The sequence below is a fragment of the Protopterus annectens genome, chromosome 6.part0, assembly GCF_019279795.1.
Source record: "Protopterus annectens isolate FY-2018-M chromosome 6.part0, PAN1.0, whole genome shotgun sequence".
Lineage (NCBI taxonomy): Eukaryota > Metazoa > Chordata > Ceratodontiformes > Protopteridae > Protopterus > Protopterus annectens.
Window position 1 is genome coordinate 1,841,962,873 of NC_056737.1, and position 22,703 is coordinate 1,841,985,575.

The 22,703-nt window shown below is 41.2% G+C and overlaps 1 protein-coding gene across 3 annotated transcripts in view; it reads right to left on the bottom strand.

Annotated features, from left to right (window-relative positions):
- Window positions 1–22,703, bottom strand: part of STAT1 (signal transducer and activator of transcription 1) — a 1,683,855-nt gene that overhangs the window by 1,034,899 nt on the left and 626,253 nt on the right. For all 3 annotated transcript variants that reach the window (XM_044075195.1, XM_044075193.1, XM_044075194.1), the window contains one exon: window positions 2,083–2,161. In XM_044075195.1, coding sequence (XP_043931130.1) covers window positions 2,083–2,161 — 79 coding nt within the window. The remainder of the gene's footprint in view (window positions 1–2,082; window positions 2,162–22,703) is intronic.

Genomic DNA, 22,703 nt, shown 5'->3' on the forward strand with positions numbered 1-22,703 from the left:
TGGTGTGTTGCGCAAACGCACACAGCCTAGGTAAACAAAGCTTAGCACACAGTGTACACTTCCCCCAGATTTTCCACACTCAGCATGGTGGTGTGCCATGCAAGCATGCAGAAAGAGGCACAACTTAGCTAAACAACTCTTATAAATTAGTGTACACCCCCCCCGAAAGGACACGCTCAGCACTGTGGCTCGCTGCGGAAACAGTCGCAGCTAACCTGAAATCAGCTTAGAAGTCATTGGACACATCTTCCCCTGATGCCATCTACCTCCTGTGTGAACACCAACATGGTTCTCTGCCTACACAGAGGGGATATGCAGACATGATTACCCCTTTATGATATTCAGTAGCTCCACATCATTTGCATAGGGATCCATGCTCACAGCCTGAAAACTCCACGCATCAAAGCCCTACCACATTAGCAATAGCACCATTGCACCATTGTAGATACTCCACTCAAGGTCCTGTAATACATTTCTGTCACATAATATTAATTTTGTTTTTTTCCAATTTTATTTTATTTTTTTATAAAGCATGTTTGCGCACTGCAATGTGCCATGCAAACATGCCCAGATTATTAAAAAAAAATAAAATTAATATAACTTATTTTCTTTAACTTTTCAGACACGCAGAGGACAGTTTTGCTCATATCTATATGTGGTATGCTATTTATGTCCATCTATCTAAATTTTTACAGCCCCTTTTGTCTGTCTACATTCCTGTACATGGAATTTTCCATGTACACTATGGGCACTGACATAGGGTCTGCAGAGCTGGCTATCTGCTTGCTGGATCACTCTGTCTGCCTCATTTGCATGAGATTCACCTGCTTATCAGGTGATCTGCATGCCACGGAAATTACCGTGTCGGTGCATGCATGCTGGCCACCTAGCAGTGCTTACTGAATCTAAAACCTGCTTACTTTCGTGTAAGCAGTGCGGCACGATCCCTATACGGTAAAAAAGACCATGTAGGCTTTATTAAATTCCCCCCTAAGACTTTACGTTTTTTGAGTTTTTCTTCTGACAAATTAATGTGTAGTTTTTCAAATTTTGTGACTGAATGTTATGACTTTATTATGTCTGTCTAGTTTTTTTCATTCTGTTAAACATATGTATCTAGAGATTTTCTCCCTGGGCCTCCGGTGAAAATGGGTACCTCTTGACACAGTTGGACTTCTTGATGAACAAATGCCAAATAAACAAACAAACAAATAAATAAATACAATGTAGTCATGTTTAGACCTTAAACAAAACAAACAGTGGGACTGGAGTTCTTTATAAGTGATCTGCCTACTAAAATCACACATTCCCCTCTTAGCAGACATTAACAAATTCCTTATTATCGTATGTGTATGTATGTCACAGTCTACAACATAAGAATTCAGTGAAGATATTAAAAAAGGAGTAATTAAGTGAAACTACTAGAATTACGGCAGTCCTTCAGTTCAGCATCAGTGATACGAATGTAAGGAGATGAAAAGCAAAATGGAGTAAAACAAAGTTAGCCATAAAGACTGATTTCACCATCAATCCTGACTTCATCACACCCAACTGGAAAATGAAGACTAGAGTACGGGCCATATGGTGGGATGCAAAGTTGATAGCCTCCAGAGATAGCACAAAGGAATTACTAGGATATAGCTACCATCTTTGTTGGATGGGATGTTAATGTCACAAAGATCCCAAATGCTCTGATGACATAAAACAGATCCCCATACAAGAGAAGATCCTCTATACAATGGAGTTTTTTTCCACCACAAAACTACCTCCATTATTTCTACAGCAGAGCAGACATTGATGGCTTACCCTAACTGTATACAACCTACTCCTCTCCTCTAAAAGCTGATCCTTTCCCAGATACTGACTTCTTTAAAAAGCTGGGGTCTCAGTATTCTTTAAGTGATATGATATATCTTCAACTGGATAGCCTATCTTGATTCAGGAAGAATCTCACTTTACAGATTCCTTCTAGCAACTGACTGGAGAAAAACAAACATTAACAACTGCCAGAAAAAAAAAAACAATATGTTTCTTTAAAATAATAATAATATACTTCCACTCCTAGCAATTAATAAATCTTACCTCTGCTCTGCAGAGTCTTGCATTTAAAATCATATTCATCCTGTATGTCCTCAAGTGTTTTTATATCCTGTTCAACATCCTTTAAAAATAAACAAATACATTAAATGCACCAAGAGCTTTACAGATTTAACCAAAAATGCTTTAATTACATAAAACATTACATTTCAAAGTTATCAGCTATTGTATATCTGTATATCCTACTTAACATTTTCTGTATAGCTGTCCTTTGCAATAAAAAAAAAATAACGCTAATATTCCCATTACTGTACAAATTAAAGATGAAACACTGGAATCATGCTACTTGTCAAATTCTAACATCAAAGATTCCAGTGCATGACAACAGTTTAAGTGCTGCTTTGTGGTGTGTGTATTTGTGTGTATGTGCGCACGCATGTGCACTCACATACGCATGTGTGCTACTGCCTTTATGTCTGTCTGCATGCTGCACTCCTGTTAATGAAGCACAAATTAAAGTATATTTTATATGGTGACTATATGTGAAGATTTTTTTTAATGTAGCAAAAAAGATATGACTTTAGTGGTAATACCATTCAATGAAATGCTAAGGGAGAAATTCATAACTAAATTGAGTAGTATGCATCCACAATCTGCACATCAGTGACAGTGCACAAGGTGAGGGCAATACACACACAGCGCAGCTCAGTGGGCTGCACTGTGTTACATAATGTAAGCAAATAAATATATACAATATGTAAATGAAGTTGTGCAACCAAAATGAAGTAGTAGCAGCATACAAATGTACAAGACAAAATAGTGTCACTATTTACAGTCACAAGAGCACCATTGTGTGTGTAGCTCTGTATGACTTTAAAAAAATGCATACCATGTGGGAAATTTCAGCAAAACGTAAGCACTGTGTTAGCAGTGACAGTAGTCTGTGTTGAGTGACATCCAGAGAAAAAAGTCTTACACCAAAGGTTCTACCAAACAAGTCCCAATGCAGCAAACAAAAAAAAAACAAAAAAAACAAAAAGGTTGGAACCACCAGGCTGTGTAGCAAACTATTTTTTATTTAAAATAAATAAAACAAATAAAATAAGTGCACTATGAGCGCTTTCGGGTGTTAACCCTTCATCAGATAGTACAACATTAAAATCAAACTTCCATCTTATATATATATATATATATATATATATATATATATATATATATCTCACAAAACCAATCAAATTCAGTATTGAGCCCCCCTTTTCTTCAGGGCTGGCATTAAACATACAACAGCATTTAATCCTGGAGCTTTATCAGCTCCCAGTTTAATTATCCATCTCATTTCCATATATTCAGTTCCATTCTTTAGATCACCCATTCTAATATTTTTTCGCATCACTTCCACCACTGATTTTTTTTGGATTCACCATGAACCTTTCATATACACACATTGATTATTTAGATGTGTGTATTAAGAAGGGAGACAGTGGGGTGGAAACCTGCGTACACAGGAAGTCTTGTTGGAGGAACAGCATGTTAGAATTTGATAGCATGCATCCACGACATATTTTTAAGAATATTGTGAGGGGTCAAGTCTGCAGAATTTCCAGACTTCGTACTGAAGAAGATAAGTCTGACCGTGAGATAAATGCATTAGAGTATAACCTTAAAGAGAGAGGTTATAATACGAAGGTTTTGAATAAGGAGATAGCCCATAGTAGATCAAAGAGGACAACCAGTACAAAACCATGGTTTCATTGCAATAATGTATCTGAACTGGGGACCGTTAGACAAAGGAAGGATTTGAATGAGATGCGTATGCATCTCACTTATAGCAATGATATAGGAGGAATTTGTCAAATTATTAGGAACAACTGGGGTATTTTGTTGACAGATGAAAAGATTTCTCAAACAGTAGGGGTACAACCAAGGTTCGCATTTAAAAGAAATAAAAATTTAAAAGACATTCTTTGTCATGAACCACGGTTAAGTGTTACTAATGGACCCAAAATAGTAAAAAAGGGCACATATGCCTGTCAGAAATGTAAGGCTTGTCCATATATAAGGAATAACAACTTATTTGTACACCCCAGAACAAGGAAATCTTATTTCCTGAATACATATGCTGACAGAGTTACAAAATCAGCTTCAATTTCACCAGCTTGCTGTTGCCCATAAGACCCTGTATCAACCTACCAATACTCTCTAGCCTCATTACCCCTTACAACAATCTTAAAAACTTAAGTTCCTCAAATAAACTACTTGTTTGTACAAGCAGATCCAACAACTTGGCAGGAGACTCTCTGTTCTCTAACACTGTTGGAAAACACTGGAACCTACTTCCCACTGAACTTTTATCACTGTCTTCAATAACACTTTTCACACATAAACTAAAACTATATCTTAGAATACATTGGTTATGCCCCTGCACTAACCCTGACTAGCTCATCTTCTTTATATTAATGGATACTCCTCACCTTTTACTCTTCTGTACTAACTCCAGACTTTTCCTTAAAGAACCAAAGAGACCATGATCTTGCAGTTTAAGTCAATGTATATATGTATATAGAAACATCTTTTATGCACAATTTTTTTTTTAGTGTTTGTGTTAAGTTTGTTAAAAGTATTGTATTTTTACTAACATCAGCTGTGATATTCTTGTACTGTAACAACATTTTATATTGTAATTCTGTGTGTTGGAGCTTATCTCCCCGGACCTCTACTAAAAATGGACATGTATCCAGTTAGACTAGCCCGGTCAACAAATGTAAAATAAAAATAAAATAAATAAATAATTTGTAATACCCAAAATGTAATATATTTGGCAGCATGCATATTACATGGGAAAGACTAACTGCAGGCTGAAGGATAGGATCCTTAAACATATGTCAGCAGTAAGGCTAAGTAATATACATAATGCATTGTATGGTCATATCCAATGGAATCAGGGACACATGTTCTTGTTTATGGTATTGCAAGTGGTGTGAAAAAAATGTTAGAATGGGTGACCTACAGAATTAAACTGAATATATAGAAATGAGAAGGATAATTACACTGGGAACCGATAAAGCTCCAGGATTAAATGCTGTTGTACCTTTAAAGCCAGCCCTGAAGAAAAGGAGGGCTCAATACTGAATCTGACTGGTTCTGTGAGACATATATATAATGGAAGCCCGATTTTTAATGTTGTACTATCTGATGAAGGGTTAATACCCGAAAGCACTCACAGTGCACTTATTTTATTTGTTTTATTTATTTTAAATAAAAACTAGTTTGCTACGCAGCCTGGTGGTTCCAACCTTCTTTTTGTTGTTTGCTGTGTTCAGTAACATCTGCTTGCTTTTACAGCAGCTGTCCCTGCTCTGGTAAATCACAGGAATGACAAAGGCTTACACAGCATAGGTTCATAGGAGGTTACTAAGCTTGCAGCCCTAGAGCTATTACAAGCCTAGCCATGTCAATCCCGAGTTGTCCCAATTTTCTGTGGTTAGATGGACATAATTTGCAGAATGAGTCTATGATCAACACCGGCTACCCCTGTCCATGAGGGACATGGGTGCCACCCTTGGAGTGAACTTGCGGTCTTACATCCATTTGTCTAGGTTGCACTTGAATGGGTTAATTGAGGAGTTCTGCTTCATGTGAACTGGAAGTTTATTCCAGAGGAGCGACAATCTCTGGGAGATATACCTGTCTTTCTAGCATGCTAGATTAAGATCCCTAGAGTGAGTGACTATTGCGACACTTGACTTGCGGATGTGTAGCATTTCCATCAGGATAGGGTCGGAGACGCCCTGTAGGCAAGGTACAAGTCACCTCTCAGCAGCCTGTAAGATACAGAGTACAGTGACAAGGCTTTCAGTCTATCCCTGTAAGTTATGATTTGGAGGCCCTGTATTTTCTTGGTGAAAACCTCTGTGGTCTGTACAGCTGTTGCAAGTGTTTGTTGAGGTACATATAGAAGGGAGCATTGAATGGTCTGATGAAGGTCAGGTACAGTGGAGTTATAACATCCTTAGACCTGGATGAGATGCCCTTACTTATGAGATGTGCAATGTAGAAGAACTTCCTTACCACTGTGGAAACTTGGTGGTCAAAGTTCAGACTGCTGTCTACCTGCGTTCCCAGATCTTGCACCACTGGGTTTTAACTTGGGGGGTGATATCAATATTATAATTATCAGGGAATTCTGTGTTGCCAAATGGGATAATAATGCACATTTTTTGCATTTAGTTTTAGACCGTGGCTTTGGCACCAGTCATTTGTCTGTGTTAACCCCTCCTGTAATATGTTAACATTGTTGGGGGACTCAGTGATTGCATCCAATCTGCAATCATCAGTGAGCTTGGTAAGCCAAAGGCCGTCTACTTTAGTCTGGACTTCTGAGAAATAGATTCCAAATAGTAAAGGGCCCAGCTCTACTGGTAGAGGTGGACTCATCAACTTTGACAGCATGTGTTCTGTCAGTGAGCCAGCTGGCTATCTATCTAGGTACCCATCTAGTAATATAAGGGTTCATCCCCAGTTAGGAGAGTTTTTCAATGATACCCAAGTGGGGGATTGTGTCAAAAGCCTTGGTTAGGTCAATATAGGCAGTATGCACTGCCTTACCTTCATCCAGGGCTTTGCTGACTTTCTCTAAGAAGTCTACTACATTTAATAAGCATGACCTACCCTTAACCAGGTCAAACTGGGTTGGGTCTAGAGTTTGAAGATCACCTATGTCCTTGTTGATAAGGTCCACAATGATGCTTTCCATGGCACTGCAGATGAGGCTGTTTAGACTTATGGGTCTATAACCCCCAGGGCCAGTTGATGCCCCCCCCCCCTTGTGCAAGGGGATTACTGTTGCTGTTCTCCACTCTACTGGAACAAAGCCAGTTCTCAAGCTATAGTTAAAGAGAATGCCAAGTGGGTCTGCTAGGTTCTGTTTTAGATTGCTTAATAAGCAACCTAGAATGCTATCTGGTCCCACTGAGGTCATATTTTTGGCCTTGGAGAGAGTAGATATGACCTGATCTCTAGAGATACTAGGTAGAGGACTGGTGTCAGGTATGCTTTCAGTTATGGCTGGTGGGGACAGTGAAGTTTGCACCAAATCTGTCAGCTAGTAGGTTGGCCATTTCTTCCGGTATAGTATGAGTGGTACCATCTACTAACAGTTCGGCACACAGCTGGGCATTCCCTTTTTAGATTTTGGATATAGTTAAAGAATGCTTTATGGTTATCCTTAACTAGGGATGCTATTTTACCTTCGTAATTAGCTTTAGAGGACTTTAAAAAAAATTCTGATTTGCTTGTCCAAGCTGTGGAGGAATTCCTCCTCTGCTGATTCAGTCCCCTCTTGTTCTTAAACATTAGTTTCTTCCTCATGTTATGTAACCTGTTTATACTTGAGGTCCACCAAGGTGGCTTGTTTTTTTTTTTTTTTTTTTTTGAGAGGACCTGGCTTTGATCCGGGCAGGTACAGCAGAGTCTATACAGTTGTTTAAGTGTTTATACAGGGTATGTGTGTACATCTCTACATAGGAGTCTTTTTTGTCTGTGATTGCAGAAGGGGGGGATAAAACCTTTTATACCATTGCTTAGTAGGCTGTAGTTTGCTTTAGAAAAGTTTTTTTAGTTGTTTTTGCTCCTGTGAGGGTATCAGGTCCAATAGTTATTTTGAACAAGACTGATTCATGCCGTGACCTTACAAGGGAGGGCATCACAAAGGGAGAAGTGCAGTGACCCCCCCCCCATGTCGATGAGTACTATGTCTAGAACATTTGATCCCCTTGTGGGGGGCATTTGTGTTGACAAAGTCCAGGAACCTCTGGGCAAGTGTGTTTCTGCTCATGTATGTCTCCCAGTTGATGGCGTGATAGTTGAAATCTCAGAACAAAGCAAGTACAAAAAATAGCCACTGGAACCACAAACAGCTTACAGAGATATTTTTATTAAAATAAAACAATAAAACCATACTTTATGGATTTTGTTCTATCATGTAATAGCTTTCTCCTCTTATTGTAAAGTTTGTTAATCGCTAGTAAAAACTTTTGCCCTGCTAGGCTTCTTCAGGCAAGACAAGAGTATAATAAAACAGTACATGCTCATTTATAGTCTTGAGTCACATGACAATTAATTAAACCTTTTTCTGAAATTCTCTCAGCGCTAGCTTAAGTGAGGCGCTACCATTAAACCCTGGGGTTATGTGTGCTCTCGGGCGTAAGACAGAATAGTTGTGTAAAATCTTATCATAACCATAGCTGTCCTTCTCTTCCATGTTGCAGTATTTTTAGTGTGGGATTTCCCACCTCAGACGACCCAAACGTCGGGTCCTATACAAAAGCTTAAGCTTGGTTGCTGTTGGTGTGTGGGACATCACATGCAGGGCCATAAACCAGGAGCCTTAAATGTGACGTCTGAATGCACAGACCTCAGAACTAACTGTCCAGTTGGACAGTGGACTAGGTAAAGCCAAATGATGTCCTCCAGATCTGTGAAATGCCATTGACAGCCCAGTGAGACCACAGCCTAGGAGATACCCTAGGGTGCTCCACAGACAGGTGAAAGGAGTGCAGGGGGATGGTGGGAGGGAAGGAATACTGCAACATGGAAGAGAAGGACATCTATGGTTATGATAAGATTGTACACAACTATTCTATGCCTTTCTATTCCCATGTTGCTGTATTCTTAGTGTGGGAGAGTACCACAGCTTTGAAAGGAGGAAGGGTGGAGGTAGAGGTGGCTGATTTCAGAAATCCTTGCAGGATTGTCCTAGCGAAACCTGCTCTGGCTCTGGAGATAGGGTCCAATTTGTAGTGTCTGGTAAAGGTGTGTATAGTGGACCAGGTGGCTGCCTCCAGAATGGAGGGTGTGTCCAGGCCTTTGAAGAAGGCTTTGGAGAATGCTACGGCCCTAGTGGAGTGTGCTCTTACCCCCGAAGTAAGTCCTTGCCATGGTAGGAGTAGTAGAAGCAGACAGTTTTCCTGATCCAACAGGAAATAGTTTGTTTGGAGACTACCTTGCCCAGGGCCGTGGGATGAAATGATACATAGAGGTGATTAGATTTCCTTATGGACTTAGTTTTGTCTAAATAAAATCTTAGCTGCCTGTGCACATCCAGGGAATGGAGTATTCTCTCACTGTCACTGGTGGGAGAGGGAAAGAAGGTGGGCAGGTGGATGGACTGATTTAATGATGGCTCATTGACCACTTTGGGCATGAAAGAAGGGTTAGTGCGTAGGGTCACTCTGTCTTTGTGGAAGACAGTTTAGGGGGAACAGACCACGACTGCCTATACTCTGACACCCTTCTAGATGAGGTGAGAGCTACCAGCAGGATTGTTTTACTTGTGCACTTTTGCAGTGTTGAAGAACTGGCTGGTTCGAATGGGGCCAGTGTGAGTTTTTCTAGGATAAAATTTAGGTCCCAAGACGGTGGAATGGGTTTCCTTAGTGGCCTGATATGCAAGACTCCTTTCAGGAACAATTTAATATCTAACCTGGAGAGTAGAGGAGGATCTCAGGATAAGCAGGCAGAAATTGCAGAAAGATGGACCTTCAGTGGAGGAGTATGAAAGGCCTGCCTTGATATGTTTGCACACATAAGCTAAGACTAGAGGGACATCCACTAGAAAGGGATCCCTATGTCTTTGGAGACACCATTTGGAGAATCTTTCCCATTTTAAAATGTAAGATCTCCTTGGGTTAGGTTTCCTGGCCTCCCTCAGGACCAAAAGCACGTCCTCAGACTAGCGCTGTCTGAAGGGTATTAAAAGTGTATTACCCAGAGTGTTAGACATAACATCTCCAGGTGGGGGTGGATGAGTGTTCCCTTCTGCTGTGTGAGTAGGCCCACCTTGTGGGGTAACTTGTGGTGATTGCCCTTGGTGATGGATAGGAGAAGGGGGAACCAATGCTGCCTTGGCCAATAGGGAGTCACAAGCAAGATTTTTGGAATGTCCCTACTGATCTTCAGAAGGAACTTTTTAATGAGATGGAAGGGGGGAAAGGCATACAGAAACTGTCCCTTCCATGAAATGGTGAAGGCGTCCACTCTCCAAGCTAGTGGGGAGCGGTCCTTGGTACAAATTTTTTTCAGTTGTCTATTCTGGGGGGGGGGGGACAAATCTATTTGAGGTGTGCTCCACTGGTCGACAATGTCTAGAAAGACATCTCTGTTCAACATCCACTCACGATGCAGAGAGGATGATCCGCTGAGAGCATCCGGCTGGTGGTTCTCCCAGGATGGTATGTAGGCTGCCTGAAGAGGTAAGTTGTTTTGGGAGGCTAGGTCCCAAATCTGGACTGTTAGCCTGCAGAGGATATAGGACTTGGTCCCTCCATTTGTTGATGTGCCACATGACTGTGGTGTTGTCTGTGAAGATTTGAAGGGGACCAAGCTGAAGGATGAGAAGAAAGGTATTTAGTGCCAAAAGGACTGCAGTCATTTCTTTGACATTGATGTGTTTTTTTCTGGAGGGGTGACTGCCAGCGTTCTTGCACCTTGAGGCCCTTCATGGTAGCCCACCAGCCGAGGTCTGATGCATCTGTGTGCACGTACTGAGCTGGTGTGGGAAAGTGAAGGGGAAGTCCTGGGTTCATTTGAACTTGCTGGATCCACCACCTTAACTCTGCCTTTAGGCAGGGTAGGAAGGGAATCTAGAATTCTAGAGGGTGGTTGTGTTGGGACCACACATTCTTTAGATACCACTGTAGTTTTCTCATGTGCACTCTGGTAGCATAGGAATGATGGCTGCCGTAAGGCCCAGAAGTCGCAGAAATTGTCTTGTTCAAAGTTGGTGGACCTGGAGCAGATCCTGGAAGTAGCCTGTTAGGGGAAAGTATTTTGTCCTAAGGAAGGAAAGCCTTCATCAGGTTTGTTCGGATCCTGCAGCCCATAAGGATTTTGCCTTGCTGTTGTGCTAGGGATGATTTGGGGAGACTAAGGGTGAACCCCAGACCCTGTAACAGAGACAAGGCAAACTGCAGATTTTTTTTTAGGGTAACATTTTCTGCAAGAATAAATATATCGTCTAAGTATGGGTAGATATGAATGCCTTTGGTTCTGCAGTAGGCTATGGCTGGAGCAAGGCATCTGGTGAAGACCCTGGGTGGAGTGGATAAACCAAAGGGCAAGGCAGTAAATTGAAAGTGAGAACAGGGCCCAGTAAAATGCAAGTACTTTCTGTGGGAGGGTTTTATAGGAATGTGGAGGTAAGCCTCCTTCAGGTCTAGAGTTACCATGAATGCCTGTGCTGGCAATATTGGAAGTAGGGTTTGGAGGGATAGCATGCTGAAGAGTGGGACTTTAAGGAAGAGATTTAGAAAGGACAAATCCAGGATTGGCCTCCATGGCCTGTCCTTTTTTGGTACTAGAAAAAGCCTTGAGTAAAAGCTTTTCCCTTCTTGTCCTGGGGGAACAGGTTCTACGGTTCCATGGGTGAGTAGATCTTGTACAATGTATGAAATAAGGTGTAGTTGGTTTTTGGGTGGGAATGGGAACCCTTGAGAGTGTGGCCTTTCTTTCCAAGAAAGGAAGTATCCCTGTTCTACTATTGCCAGGACCCAGCTATCTGAAGTAACTGTTCTCCAGAAGGGCAAGCAGTGGAAGAGACAAGCTGGCAGGGGAGATGGGCAAGGCAGTCACGCATTCTTGATGCTATTTCTGTCAAGAAAAGGCTGTCTGGGGGTAGGTTGAGAAGAGGCTGGTCTGGTAGAGGTCTGCCTCCTGGTTCCTCTCCTATGCCTGGAAGAAGAAGTAGCAGTGGAGGGGGTTCTTCTGACATAGGTGATCTTAGCTGGATAGTTTCTGTAGTATTTTGGTATAGGATATACCAAAAGGTGCTTAATGTCCCGAAGTTCCTTGCTTTTCTCCTAAAGATTTTTAAACAGTTCACCAGACTGTTTCCCAAACAGGAGGTTGTAGTCTACTGGAGCATCAAGAATTTTGGATTTGAAATCCTCAGGCAGGGGTTGAAGTCGAAGCCATGAATATCTGCGGAGCACAGAGGCAGATACAGCAGATCTAGCAGAAGCTTCTGCTGTATCATAACTGCATCTGATTGAGTGTCTGGCCACCTGGGATGCCAGGGACAGTTTAGGTGCTACTTCAGTCTTGGTAGGAGAGTCAAGACAGGGAGGATAGGAGCACAGATGCTTGGGATACCAAGTCCAAGGCATACTTAATCATATGGGTTTGGTAGTTAATAGCTCTGAAGGCTAAGGTGGAAGAGGTGTAAACTGCCTTCTCTAGCCTGTCCATGTTTTTGCTGTCCTTGTCTGTGGGCAGAAGGGACGAGGACGGGATCAGTCTTGACTGCTTCTCTGGGGCTACAGCAATCACTGTGGGGTCTGCCAATGGGGGCTTCACAAGAAATTTGTGTTCATCAGGCACCTTGTAGAAACAATCAGGTCTCTTAGGAGCAGGTGGCTGAGAATCAGGATTTTTAGATGCAGAAGTAAATGCATCCAGGTATGTAGGTATAACTGGAGGAATGGCAGTAGGTGAAGGAGATTCAATTTGCCGTAGGTCAAAATATCTTTTTTGAGTTTCAGTCTTTTGGGAAGTGTCCCATTTGAAATATTCTTTTATTTTAGTTATGGTCTCCCCAAAAGTGATGTCCTTAGAAGGGGAGTCCCCTTCCATGGATTCCTCATCAGGGGAATAGTATTTTAGAGGAAAGACTATCTGTGCTGAGTAGGTAACAGACTCATCAGATGATGAGAGAATGTCTTCCTATTCTTGATGGAAAGTAGGAGGGAGTATAGAAGTAGCTGAGGCAGGCCTTGGGCTTAGCAATGGGATAGTGGAGGGAGAGGAAGTCAAGCGCCTAAGAGCCATGAAGGCCTGCATCAGAGACTGAGTAAAAGATTGCCAGTCAGGAAGTCCCTCAGGAGTGGGAGATAAATGTTTACTTTTTTTGTTTTCTTTTTAAAGGAGTAGATTTGGGATAAGGCCTAGGTTCAGAGGCCTGAGCTAAAGCAGAGGGTTCGGATTCTGGCATCCGAGACGGGCATCTGGTGGATCCTGGTTCCCCCTTGACTCCAGTGGAAACCAACGTCTGAGTTAACTCCATGGACATGCTAGCCGGTACTTTAGAAACGGCTACCTCAAGGGGAGCCGACGAAGTAGACGGCTGTAATGAACATCCCTCAACCCCTATATTAGTGGCTGGTGGGGTGTCTGATGACAGAGAGGCAGAGGAAGCACGCAGTGAAACCTTGGCCTTTTTCCAAGGTAGCTACACCTGAGTGGCCGACTCTAGATCAATCCAAAGTGCTGATTTTTTAAGTCTCTGGTTTTCCAAGTGAAGATTAAGAGGAGCAAGATGGCTTGTATGCATCTTAGGGACGAAGGATTGGCAAATGAAACAGGCGGAATGGTCGTGTTTCTGGCTTAGACAAAAAGCACAACAGTCATGGGCATGTTTATATGGAGCATCAGCATTTACCCTCCTTAGCAGACATTGGCTAAAAAGGAGTAAACAAACCAAGCTCAAGCAATAGTAATTGAAAGGTTCTCCAATGGGGTACTTAGCTTTAGACGTCTTGATAAGTACAGGAGTGATGCGATCGAACTGACGTTCGACTGAGGCACAAAAGTTCTGAGGTTTGTGCGTGCAGATGTCACATTTAAGACTCCTCGTTTATGGCCCTACATGTGATGTCCCACACAACAACAGCAACCAGGCTTAAGCTTTTGTATAGGAGCCAACATTCGGGTCACCTGAGGCAGAGAATTCCACATTAAGAATACTGCAGCATGGGAATAGGAGGACATCCAATGAAACTCTTCTAACTCAGTATGTTCCTTTATATTACCTCCACGTATTGTTTCATTTAAACATTTTAGGACAGAGAATTTAAAGTTATGTTCAGTGGTTGGACCTCCTTTTTGCTGGAGAATGACTGTAGCCGCCTTTCATTCCTTGGGCATGAAAACTGACTGTAGGCTCCAGTTCAAAAGTGATTCAAGTGGACAAGAGAGGTCATGTTTCACACTATTTATTAAACATCCCAGGATGTTATTAGGGCCCATCTACCCAGTGTTTTTGGCCTAGGAAAGTGCATTGATGACCTGTTGCCTAGTAATGGTTGGGGGATTGTGGTACGTGGCATTTCCTTTGAACTATCACGGGGGGAGTGGGGGGAGAAATATGAGCTGAACTTCTCAGCCAAAAGGTTGGCAATGGTCTCTGATTCAGTGTGGGTGATGCAATTTATAAGCTCTGCACATTGCTGAGTATTTCCCCTGAAGTTATGGACATAGTTGTAGAAAACTTTGTGGTTGCCCTTTAGATGAGAAGCGATTTTCTCTTCAAATTTAGCATTTAAAGTATTAATTAACCCTCCTAGCTGCCTGTTTAGATTAATCAGGGAGCTTTTAGTATGTATGGTTTTGTTTCTTCTATGCTTGGCCAAGAGTTTTTCTTTTTTGTTGTATAACTGACTAATATTTTGATTCTACCAGTGTGGCTTGTCCTTTGAGTTTGTCTTATTCTTAATATGAGTGGCTAGGCCTTGCTCTATATGGGTTTCAGTATGGCTGTACAGAGATTTTGTAAATAGCTCAACATATGCTATGGTGTTTACCGAGCTTAGGGGTGCTTGGAATTTAGCCAAGGTATCCCTTAGTAGAGAGAGGTTAGCCTTGGAACAGTTCCTAAAGGTTTTTGGTTTTACTGGATGTCCAGGTTTAATTTTTACTTTATGCAACACTGCCTTGCAGTCAGATCTGACAAGCAAAGACATTACATTCGGTGAGGAACATCACCCCCCCCCCCCATGTTCGGGTTGTGGTCAAGGATGTTTGTAGCCCTGGTAGGAGAATGGACCTACTGTTCCAGGATGTTGGTATTAACAATATTTAGCAATCGTTGGGCTTGTGCATTAGAAGTGGTGTAGGTTTCCCAATCTATAGGAGGGTAGTTGAGATCACCCACAAATATTGTATTGGGTTGAATGGTGAGGGACTCTAGTACATTGAGATGGGTAGTATGAGTTTTCTGGGACATGGAAGGGGACCTACAAGATGCAATGACATGGTATGAGACTCTGTTTATGGTGAGTTGTACAAATATGAGTTCACTGCGTCATACACTTTAACTAGTCTGGGAGTGAGGGTTGATTTATTACAGACTGAGACTCCTCCACCTTTAGTTCCCTCCTGTACAGTAGCTTGTCTAAAGGTGTGAAAACCATTATAACCTTGCATTGTTGGGGTACTCTCCGTGACTTTAAACCATGTCTCCAGTACTATACAGATGTGTACACTCTCAATGGAGAGGAAAGCTTGCAGGGAGTGGAATGTCTTGTATAAGTCTAGCACTGAGCAATTCCATCTTCAGATATTCCTTCATAGGTTCAATTAAGTCAGGAAGTCTGGCATTGCCTAAAAATGCACTATGGGAGTGGAAAAGGTTTTTGCCAATATCTGAAGGCCTACAGGGGATAAGTGCAGACCATTCCTGGCAAATCAGCATGGTCTGTCAGCTGTGTCCTCCCAAGCCACCTTGGACCGACACCAGAAACTAAGCCAATTGTTAAAATCAATCATTTTCTGTGGGTACTGTGGCATCATGCTTGGAGAAGGCAGTATGCTGCTCAGTGCTAGGCTCATGTCTGCCTGACACAAATAGTCAGTGAGCTCGATCATGTCTCACTTCATACAGTCAAAGGAGGTACATCTCAAGTCATTAACACCAAGATGGACTATGACACAATCACACTTGTACCTGTGGTTCAATGACCTTAGTGCTTGTACATTGACAGATCCTAGCCTTTGAAATGAAGCTAACCATGACTCTCTCCTTACTCAGTCTGGTGATGGGAACATAGGTGTGCCTCACTACAGAATCAGCAATGACCAGGAAATTTGGCTGTGTGCTGGTCTGCCTTAAGGGCTTAGCAACAGAGGCACTGGATATAGTGTTACTAAGTGTAGCTGTGGGTGGTGTTTTAACAGCGAGTTTACATGAAGGCTGAGGACCCTTTCTTTGACTGTACTGTAAGGAGGTCTTAGTGTTTTAGGTAGGTTACCTGTAAGTGCCTCAGTATAAATATTTTTATATGTAGAGTCTTTACCATGTGCAGTACGGATGGTGCAAGTGTCACTGACAACCTCTACAGGATTACTTTTGGTTGTATGAGAGAGTTTTCCCTCCAGTGTTAAAATGTATTTCAACTTCTCACATACTTTATCTGTTCTATTAAAAATAAGAGGGTTGTCAGTGTACATGAGGCAATTGCTACAATGCCTCAGAATATCCCTCTCAAACAGACTGGCCGCAGAGAGAGTCAGCAAATGCATATCCATGGCTAGTGACCTACTAGGGAGGAGTGAGAGACATTTAAATATTGAACAGATTAATTAGACAAGGAACTTGATGAACATGATCAGCTACATGCAAACTAAATGCTCTAGTAGTTAAAGAAATCTGCCTAGATGGTTATGCCACAAAACTGTACACCACAAACTTTCCTAAATGTAAATTAACTGGTTTGGAGCTGAAGTGCTCAAACCAGAACAAAGACACTTGGAATAACAGGCACAAAGCCTTCAATCAGCAATTCCCAGTTCAGAAGGCCATAGGCTATTCTCTCCTGCCACAAGAGTGTGGACCACAAACATTCCTAATGTAAAATAACAGGTTTGGAGCCTAAATACTTAAATCAGAACAAAGAAACTTAGAATAAAATCCTTTACCAGTAATTCTCAGCTCAGAAGGGTGGAGGCTACCCTCTCCTCCTACAAGATTGCAGACCACAAACTTTCTTAATGTAAAATAACTGGTTTGGAGCCCAAACGCTTGAACCAGAACTAAGACACTTTTAGAATAACAGACACAATAAAGCCTTCAACCAGCAATTCCTAACTCAGAAGGGTGTAAGCTACCTCTTCTGCCACAACAGTGTAGATCACAAACCTTCCTTATGTAAAACAACTAATTTGAAGCCCAAGTGCTTAAATCAGAACTAAGAGGCTTAAAATAACAGTTAAAATATAAACAGGCTACTAGCAACAGTAATAAATGCAGCAGATTAAATGCAACTGAACACTTTAAGAATGTGCAGCAAAAAGCTATGAAGCAGATTTGGATGAAGAAGTAGACCTTGCTGTTGAGTGACCAGATCTGGTTACAATGACATTTTCCAATAATTTTCCTTGAGCAGGTAGAGTAGGAGGGGAAACCAATACGGTCTTGGCCTGAAAGGAGATAGGAGTAGGAGTTTTAGAGCTTCCTTTTGAACATTTAGAAGGACTTTTGGAACTAGTGGAAGATGTGGGGAAGGCATACAGAAACCACCCCTGACCACTGGAAGAGAAAGCATCTGTCCTCCAAATTAAGGGAGAAGGACTACTGGTGCAGAATAGGGGAAGCTGGTGGTTCTCTGGTGAAGCAAAAAGGTCTATTTGTAGTGTTCTCCACTGATGCTGAATTGTTTTGAAGACTTGTTTTTTCATGGTCATTTTGTGAGGATCCTGTAAGGACCTGCTTAAGAAGTCCACCAATACGTTCTCCTGTGAGGGAATGTATGCAGCCGTCAGAGTCATGCCCATTTGTGTAGCAATGTGCCATGGTGGTTAAGACCTTGTGTTTCCCTGTTTGTTTAGATCACACATAACTGTGGTGTTGTCACTGTACAACATTAGTGTGCCTGGCTTCCACAGATGAAGAATATCTGCAGTGCTTGCAGAAGGGCTCTCATTATATGTTCTTTCGGGTTAAAGACATTTCCCACACACTCAGTATGCAATCTTCTTCAAGCCTCCCCATGCTCTGTCCAAGGCATCCAACTTGGTTGGGTGGGGCTGGGGTGAAAGGAAGACCTGAGTTGAGGATGACCTACTTTTCGCATCAGAGTAGATACTTTTTGAAGAAAGGTAAAAAAGGGATCAATGTATCCAGGGAATGGGGTTTTGAGACAACACTGACTTCAGATACTACTGAAATTTCCACATATTTAGTCTGGCCAAGGAAGCACTGGGATGGCAGCTGCCATGAAACCCAAGGCCCTAAGCATCTCCCTTGTTGTGTAGTGGAACACTGAGTACAGGTTTCTAAAAAGGTGGCCACAATTAGAACTTTTTTCTGAGGAAGAAAGGCAAGTGTTCTGCATGTGTCTACTCTGCAAACCAGAAAGACCCAATCCTGTGTGTGTGTGAGGTGGCATTATTTGAGGTTGATTGTGAACCCTAGGATGGATGCAAGATGTACCGTGTAATGTACATGCTCAATGAGGGAGTCTGTAGAGACAGCATGAATCAATAGGCCATCCATGTAAGGGAAAATGTAAATTCCCTGTGTGTGGCAAAAAAAACAACACTGGAGCTAGGCACTGTGTAAAAACTCTTGGTGTTGAAGAAAGACTGAAGGGTAAAGCAGTAAACTGAAAATGTGATAAGCCAGAGAAAAATCTGAGGAATTTCCTTCAAGAGGGTCAAATGGGGATGTGAAGTTAGGCATCCTTTAGGTCTAGTAATACAAAAAAGGTATGAGGAAGAATAAAAGTCAAAAATGTGTCCAAAGACAGCATTTTGAAAGTGGGTACCTTTAGAAAGATGTTTAGAAGAGAGAGGTCCAGTATGGGTCTCCACTGTTCTTTCTGCCTTGGCACCAAAGATTTTCTGGAATAGAACACTTTTTCTATGAAAGGGGATGGCACTATTTCTATGGTGCCTTGATCTATTAAGTCCTGAATGACAGGGTCAAGCAAAGGATGCTGGTTAGGGCTTCCAAGAAGGCTGCAAATGGAGCAACAGCTTAATTTCAGCTCTTCCACTGTGAAAACATAAACTCAGTAAAGAAAGCCAGTGAACTTGTATTTTTGGGTAAATTTCTGTAAATAGCTAGTAAGTGCACTGCTTGGATGCCAGCAAAAAAGAAATTCAGAGAACCTGAAAAAAAATCAATCACAAAAGGTGAGGAAAAAAAACACTAATTGGGAAAAATACTGCAGCTGTTGAGCAAAAAGCAGTGTAAGCTCCAGCTTTGGTGTGAGACACAGAAAAAAATAAGTCAAGCATACTCAGATTTGATTAAAACAGATGCAGCACTGAAGGAGAATATCATCTCAAATAACAAAATTGCTGGAAAAATGGAAGAAGCTTTAAATAGATATTCAGATGAGGCGATAAAACTGCGAAAATCAGAGGTCAAAATGAAGAAAAGACTGGCTGAGTTTGGGACTGCCTATGAACAGAGCCTTCAAAAAATAACATAATAAGAGGACAATACATGTAGGAAAAACCTGATATTTTCTGCTGTACCAGAGAAGCTGGAAGGAACAGACTATATTAATTTTATGAAAGCACAAATAACCAACTGGATTGGTATTCCACAGCAGGAGGTGTTAATTGAAACGGCACAGTGTGTGTATGCTCCAAACCTGGCCACGAGAAGGTAACTTAGACCTTCAACATTAAAGATGCAATCCTACCAGGAAAAATACTTGATTCTGATAAAACTGTGACAGAAGGACAAAGTACTAAAAGTGGGAGACAGCAGAGTGTTTGTGGAAAATGATTACTCACTGTACACCAGCCAGAAGAGGAGTACATTTATTCTGGTAATCAGGGAATGTCAAGAAGCAGGCATGACACTCAAGCTGCTGTATCCAGCTATTTTCAGAATATTCTTTCCTGGAGGGCCAAAATCATTTTTTGATGCAGAAAATACTAAGGAGGAAATACAAAAGTTTGTCCCACATAAAGAGAGTTAACAAAACGAAGGGGATTCTGCTTCTTATTCTTCTGGTAAAAAAGCCCATAGACAAGACTGTGCCAGTAAAATCTTTTCCAGTGTTTTAAAGTAAAGTGTTTGAGAAACATAAAATAGCACAAGATTTGACCAGAAGAACCACAATTACATTAGAAACAAAGCAGAGAATGGATTTGGGAGATGGACATTAACAGGAAGAAAACCAGCAACTTGGAAACTTCATATAAATGTTGGACTACATGTCATTAATTATATTTGTGAAATGTGACAGGACAAGAAAACCTGGAACTATTGGACTTCAACTTTTTTAAACTTGTAGGAGATTATAAAGCATATGCCCTACTTTCATGTCATTAATGCTTGGAAGAACATTTAGGAGAGGGGAAGAGGAAAGAGTTAACTGTAGGTAAAAATGTTGTTCTTAACATCAGAATTTTTATAATGCACGACATAACCCGTATGCTATAAAGCAAATCTTTCTTGGTTCTTTTCAAGTGTAATAGAGATACTAAAGTAAATAGGTGACCCTGTTTTTTTTTTTCCCGTCTTTCTTTCTTTCTCCTTGTTCACTTTTAAGAAATGTGGGTACTGCAGTGTAAACAGAAAATACAAGTCTGGACAAAGCATGACACAAGAAAAATATATATACTTTTTCTTAATCTTACATAGGGGAATGACTGGATTAAGGCCCTTGGGGCTTGGCTTTAATAACATTTTAAGGGGAAACAAGTAAATGAAAAAAAAAACACTGAAAATAATAAAACGTTTTCCTCCAGCAAATAAACGAGTGCTTGTAGTAGTGGCAACTGTGCATCTGGTTTTCAGGTTACTATGGAGATAATCTGAATGCGTCTTGCTTTCAATGGTTGGGAGATAATGTTTTCTGAAACCATTCAAGCGTTTTTTAAACTGGGAGAAGAATAAAGACAAGACAAAAACAGACAACACTTAGTGGAATTAGAAACACAAGCTGTACTGTGTCTTAGCATGGATAATCTTCCTTATTGGTTAAACCAAGTCTATGAGTGTGGCAGTCAGTCTGGGACAACTGTTCCTATTAGGAGGGTTAAACTTCAATATTTGAAGATGTACATAGTTTTATGAGTTAGAATTAAGTTAATAGGTTTTAGGGGTGTTCTCAGTGTCTGTGTTTTTTTTTGATGGTTTTCACTAAAACAAAAATTTGTGTAAGATTTGACATAGGTTCAAATGGATATGACAAGTAACAACTGTATAAAAGATCAACTTGCCAAACATTAGTGAATGCATGAATAGAAAAGCTGAAACTAGACACACACACACACACACACACATATATCTATCTATCTATATCTATATATCTATATATTTCTATATATATATATATATATATATAAATATATATATATATATATATATATATATATAGATAAATATATATATATATATATATATATAAAGCTGTTAAACATAACAGGTGGGAATAATAAAAACAAGTTATGTACTCACCATAAGGTTCCATGTGAGTTGTTCCATCTCGCCTTCATTCATCACTGATGGGTTCGGAGCTGATCCTCGGCTCTGACACGGCCATTTAGCAAAGTTCAAAGATTACCAGTAGCTCGAGACCAAGCCCCTTATCCCAAAATGCACTGCTGGAATTACCTCAGATCTTGTTTGCTGTGAGTACCATACCCTAGAAAGGGGACTAATCTCCCCAGACTTGGAGAACACTGAAAAACCAGGATGAAGTCAGCCTCCAGGTCAACTATCAACCAGGTGGGGGAAGGAGGGAGGGACGTGAGAATGAAGGCGAGATGGAACAACTCACATGGAACATTATGGTGAGTACATAACTTCTTTATGTGAAGTTGTTCAATCTAAGTGTCATTCATCACTGATCCTAAATCCTGGGTGGCTCACGGGAGTACATTTTTCAGGACATATAACCAAAGGAAGCCCTGTCCCTGGAGGCCTTGTCCACTTTGTAACGAGTGATCATGTGTGAGGCTTAGACCAAGTGGCTGCAGCACAGATATTATCAAGGGGTAACTTGGCTTGAAAGGCAGAAGAAGTAGAGACTGCTCTGGTTGAGTGTGCCTTCACTTTATGCAACAAAGACCTATTAGCAGACGAGTAAGTGTAGGTGATACAATCCGAAAGCCACTTAGAAGGAGTTGTTTTAGCCACTGGTCTGCCTTTTCTGGCTTCAGAGAATGAAACAAAAAGCTGGCCTGACTTTCTGAAGTCTTTTGTTCTGTCTAGATAATATCTAAGCTGTCTGTGAACATCAAGTTTGTGCAGCATGTATTCTAATTTGTTGGTATGGTGGAGAAGAACATGGGCAACTCAATAACTTGGTTGATGTTTGTCTCAGAACATACTTTATGCAAAAAGGAAGGATTAGTTCCAAAGGATACTCTGTCAGAATGAAAAATCATATAGGGGGGCTTGATAGATAATGCCTGAAGCTCTGACACCCTGTGGGCAGAAATAATGGCCACTAGAAAAATAGCTATCCAAGACAGAAACTTGAGCTCACTAGATGATGCTGGTTCAAAGGGAGGAAGAACAATATGGGATAGCATAAAATTCAAGCTCCAGGGAGAATAAGGAGTCTTCACTGGAGGCCTCATGTGAAAGGTACCTTTGAGGGAGGCCTCGGATAACTGGTGTTGCATAATATTTTGGCCATCAATACCTAGATGAAAATTAGATATGGCTGCTAACTGGACCCTAACGGTCGCAGCTGCTGCTCCTTTGTGAAAAACCTCACTCAAGAATTCTAGTATGGATGATAATGGAGCTTTGTAAGGGTCAAGGTTCTTGTTAGAAGCCCAAATGGAAAATCTCTTCCACTTACTATGATGCAATTTTCTGATGGAAGGTTTGTGGGAGGCCAACAAAATTTGACTTGTGTCATATGAAAGATTATGAAGCCTGGCTATAAGGGGAACTGCAGCAGCCAAGCAGTTAGCTTCAGTGA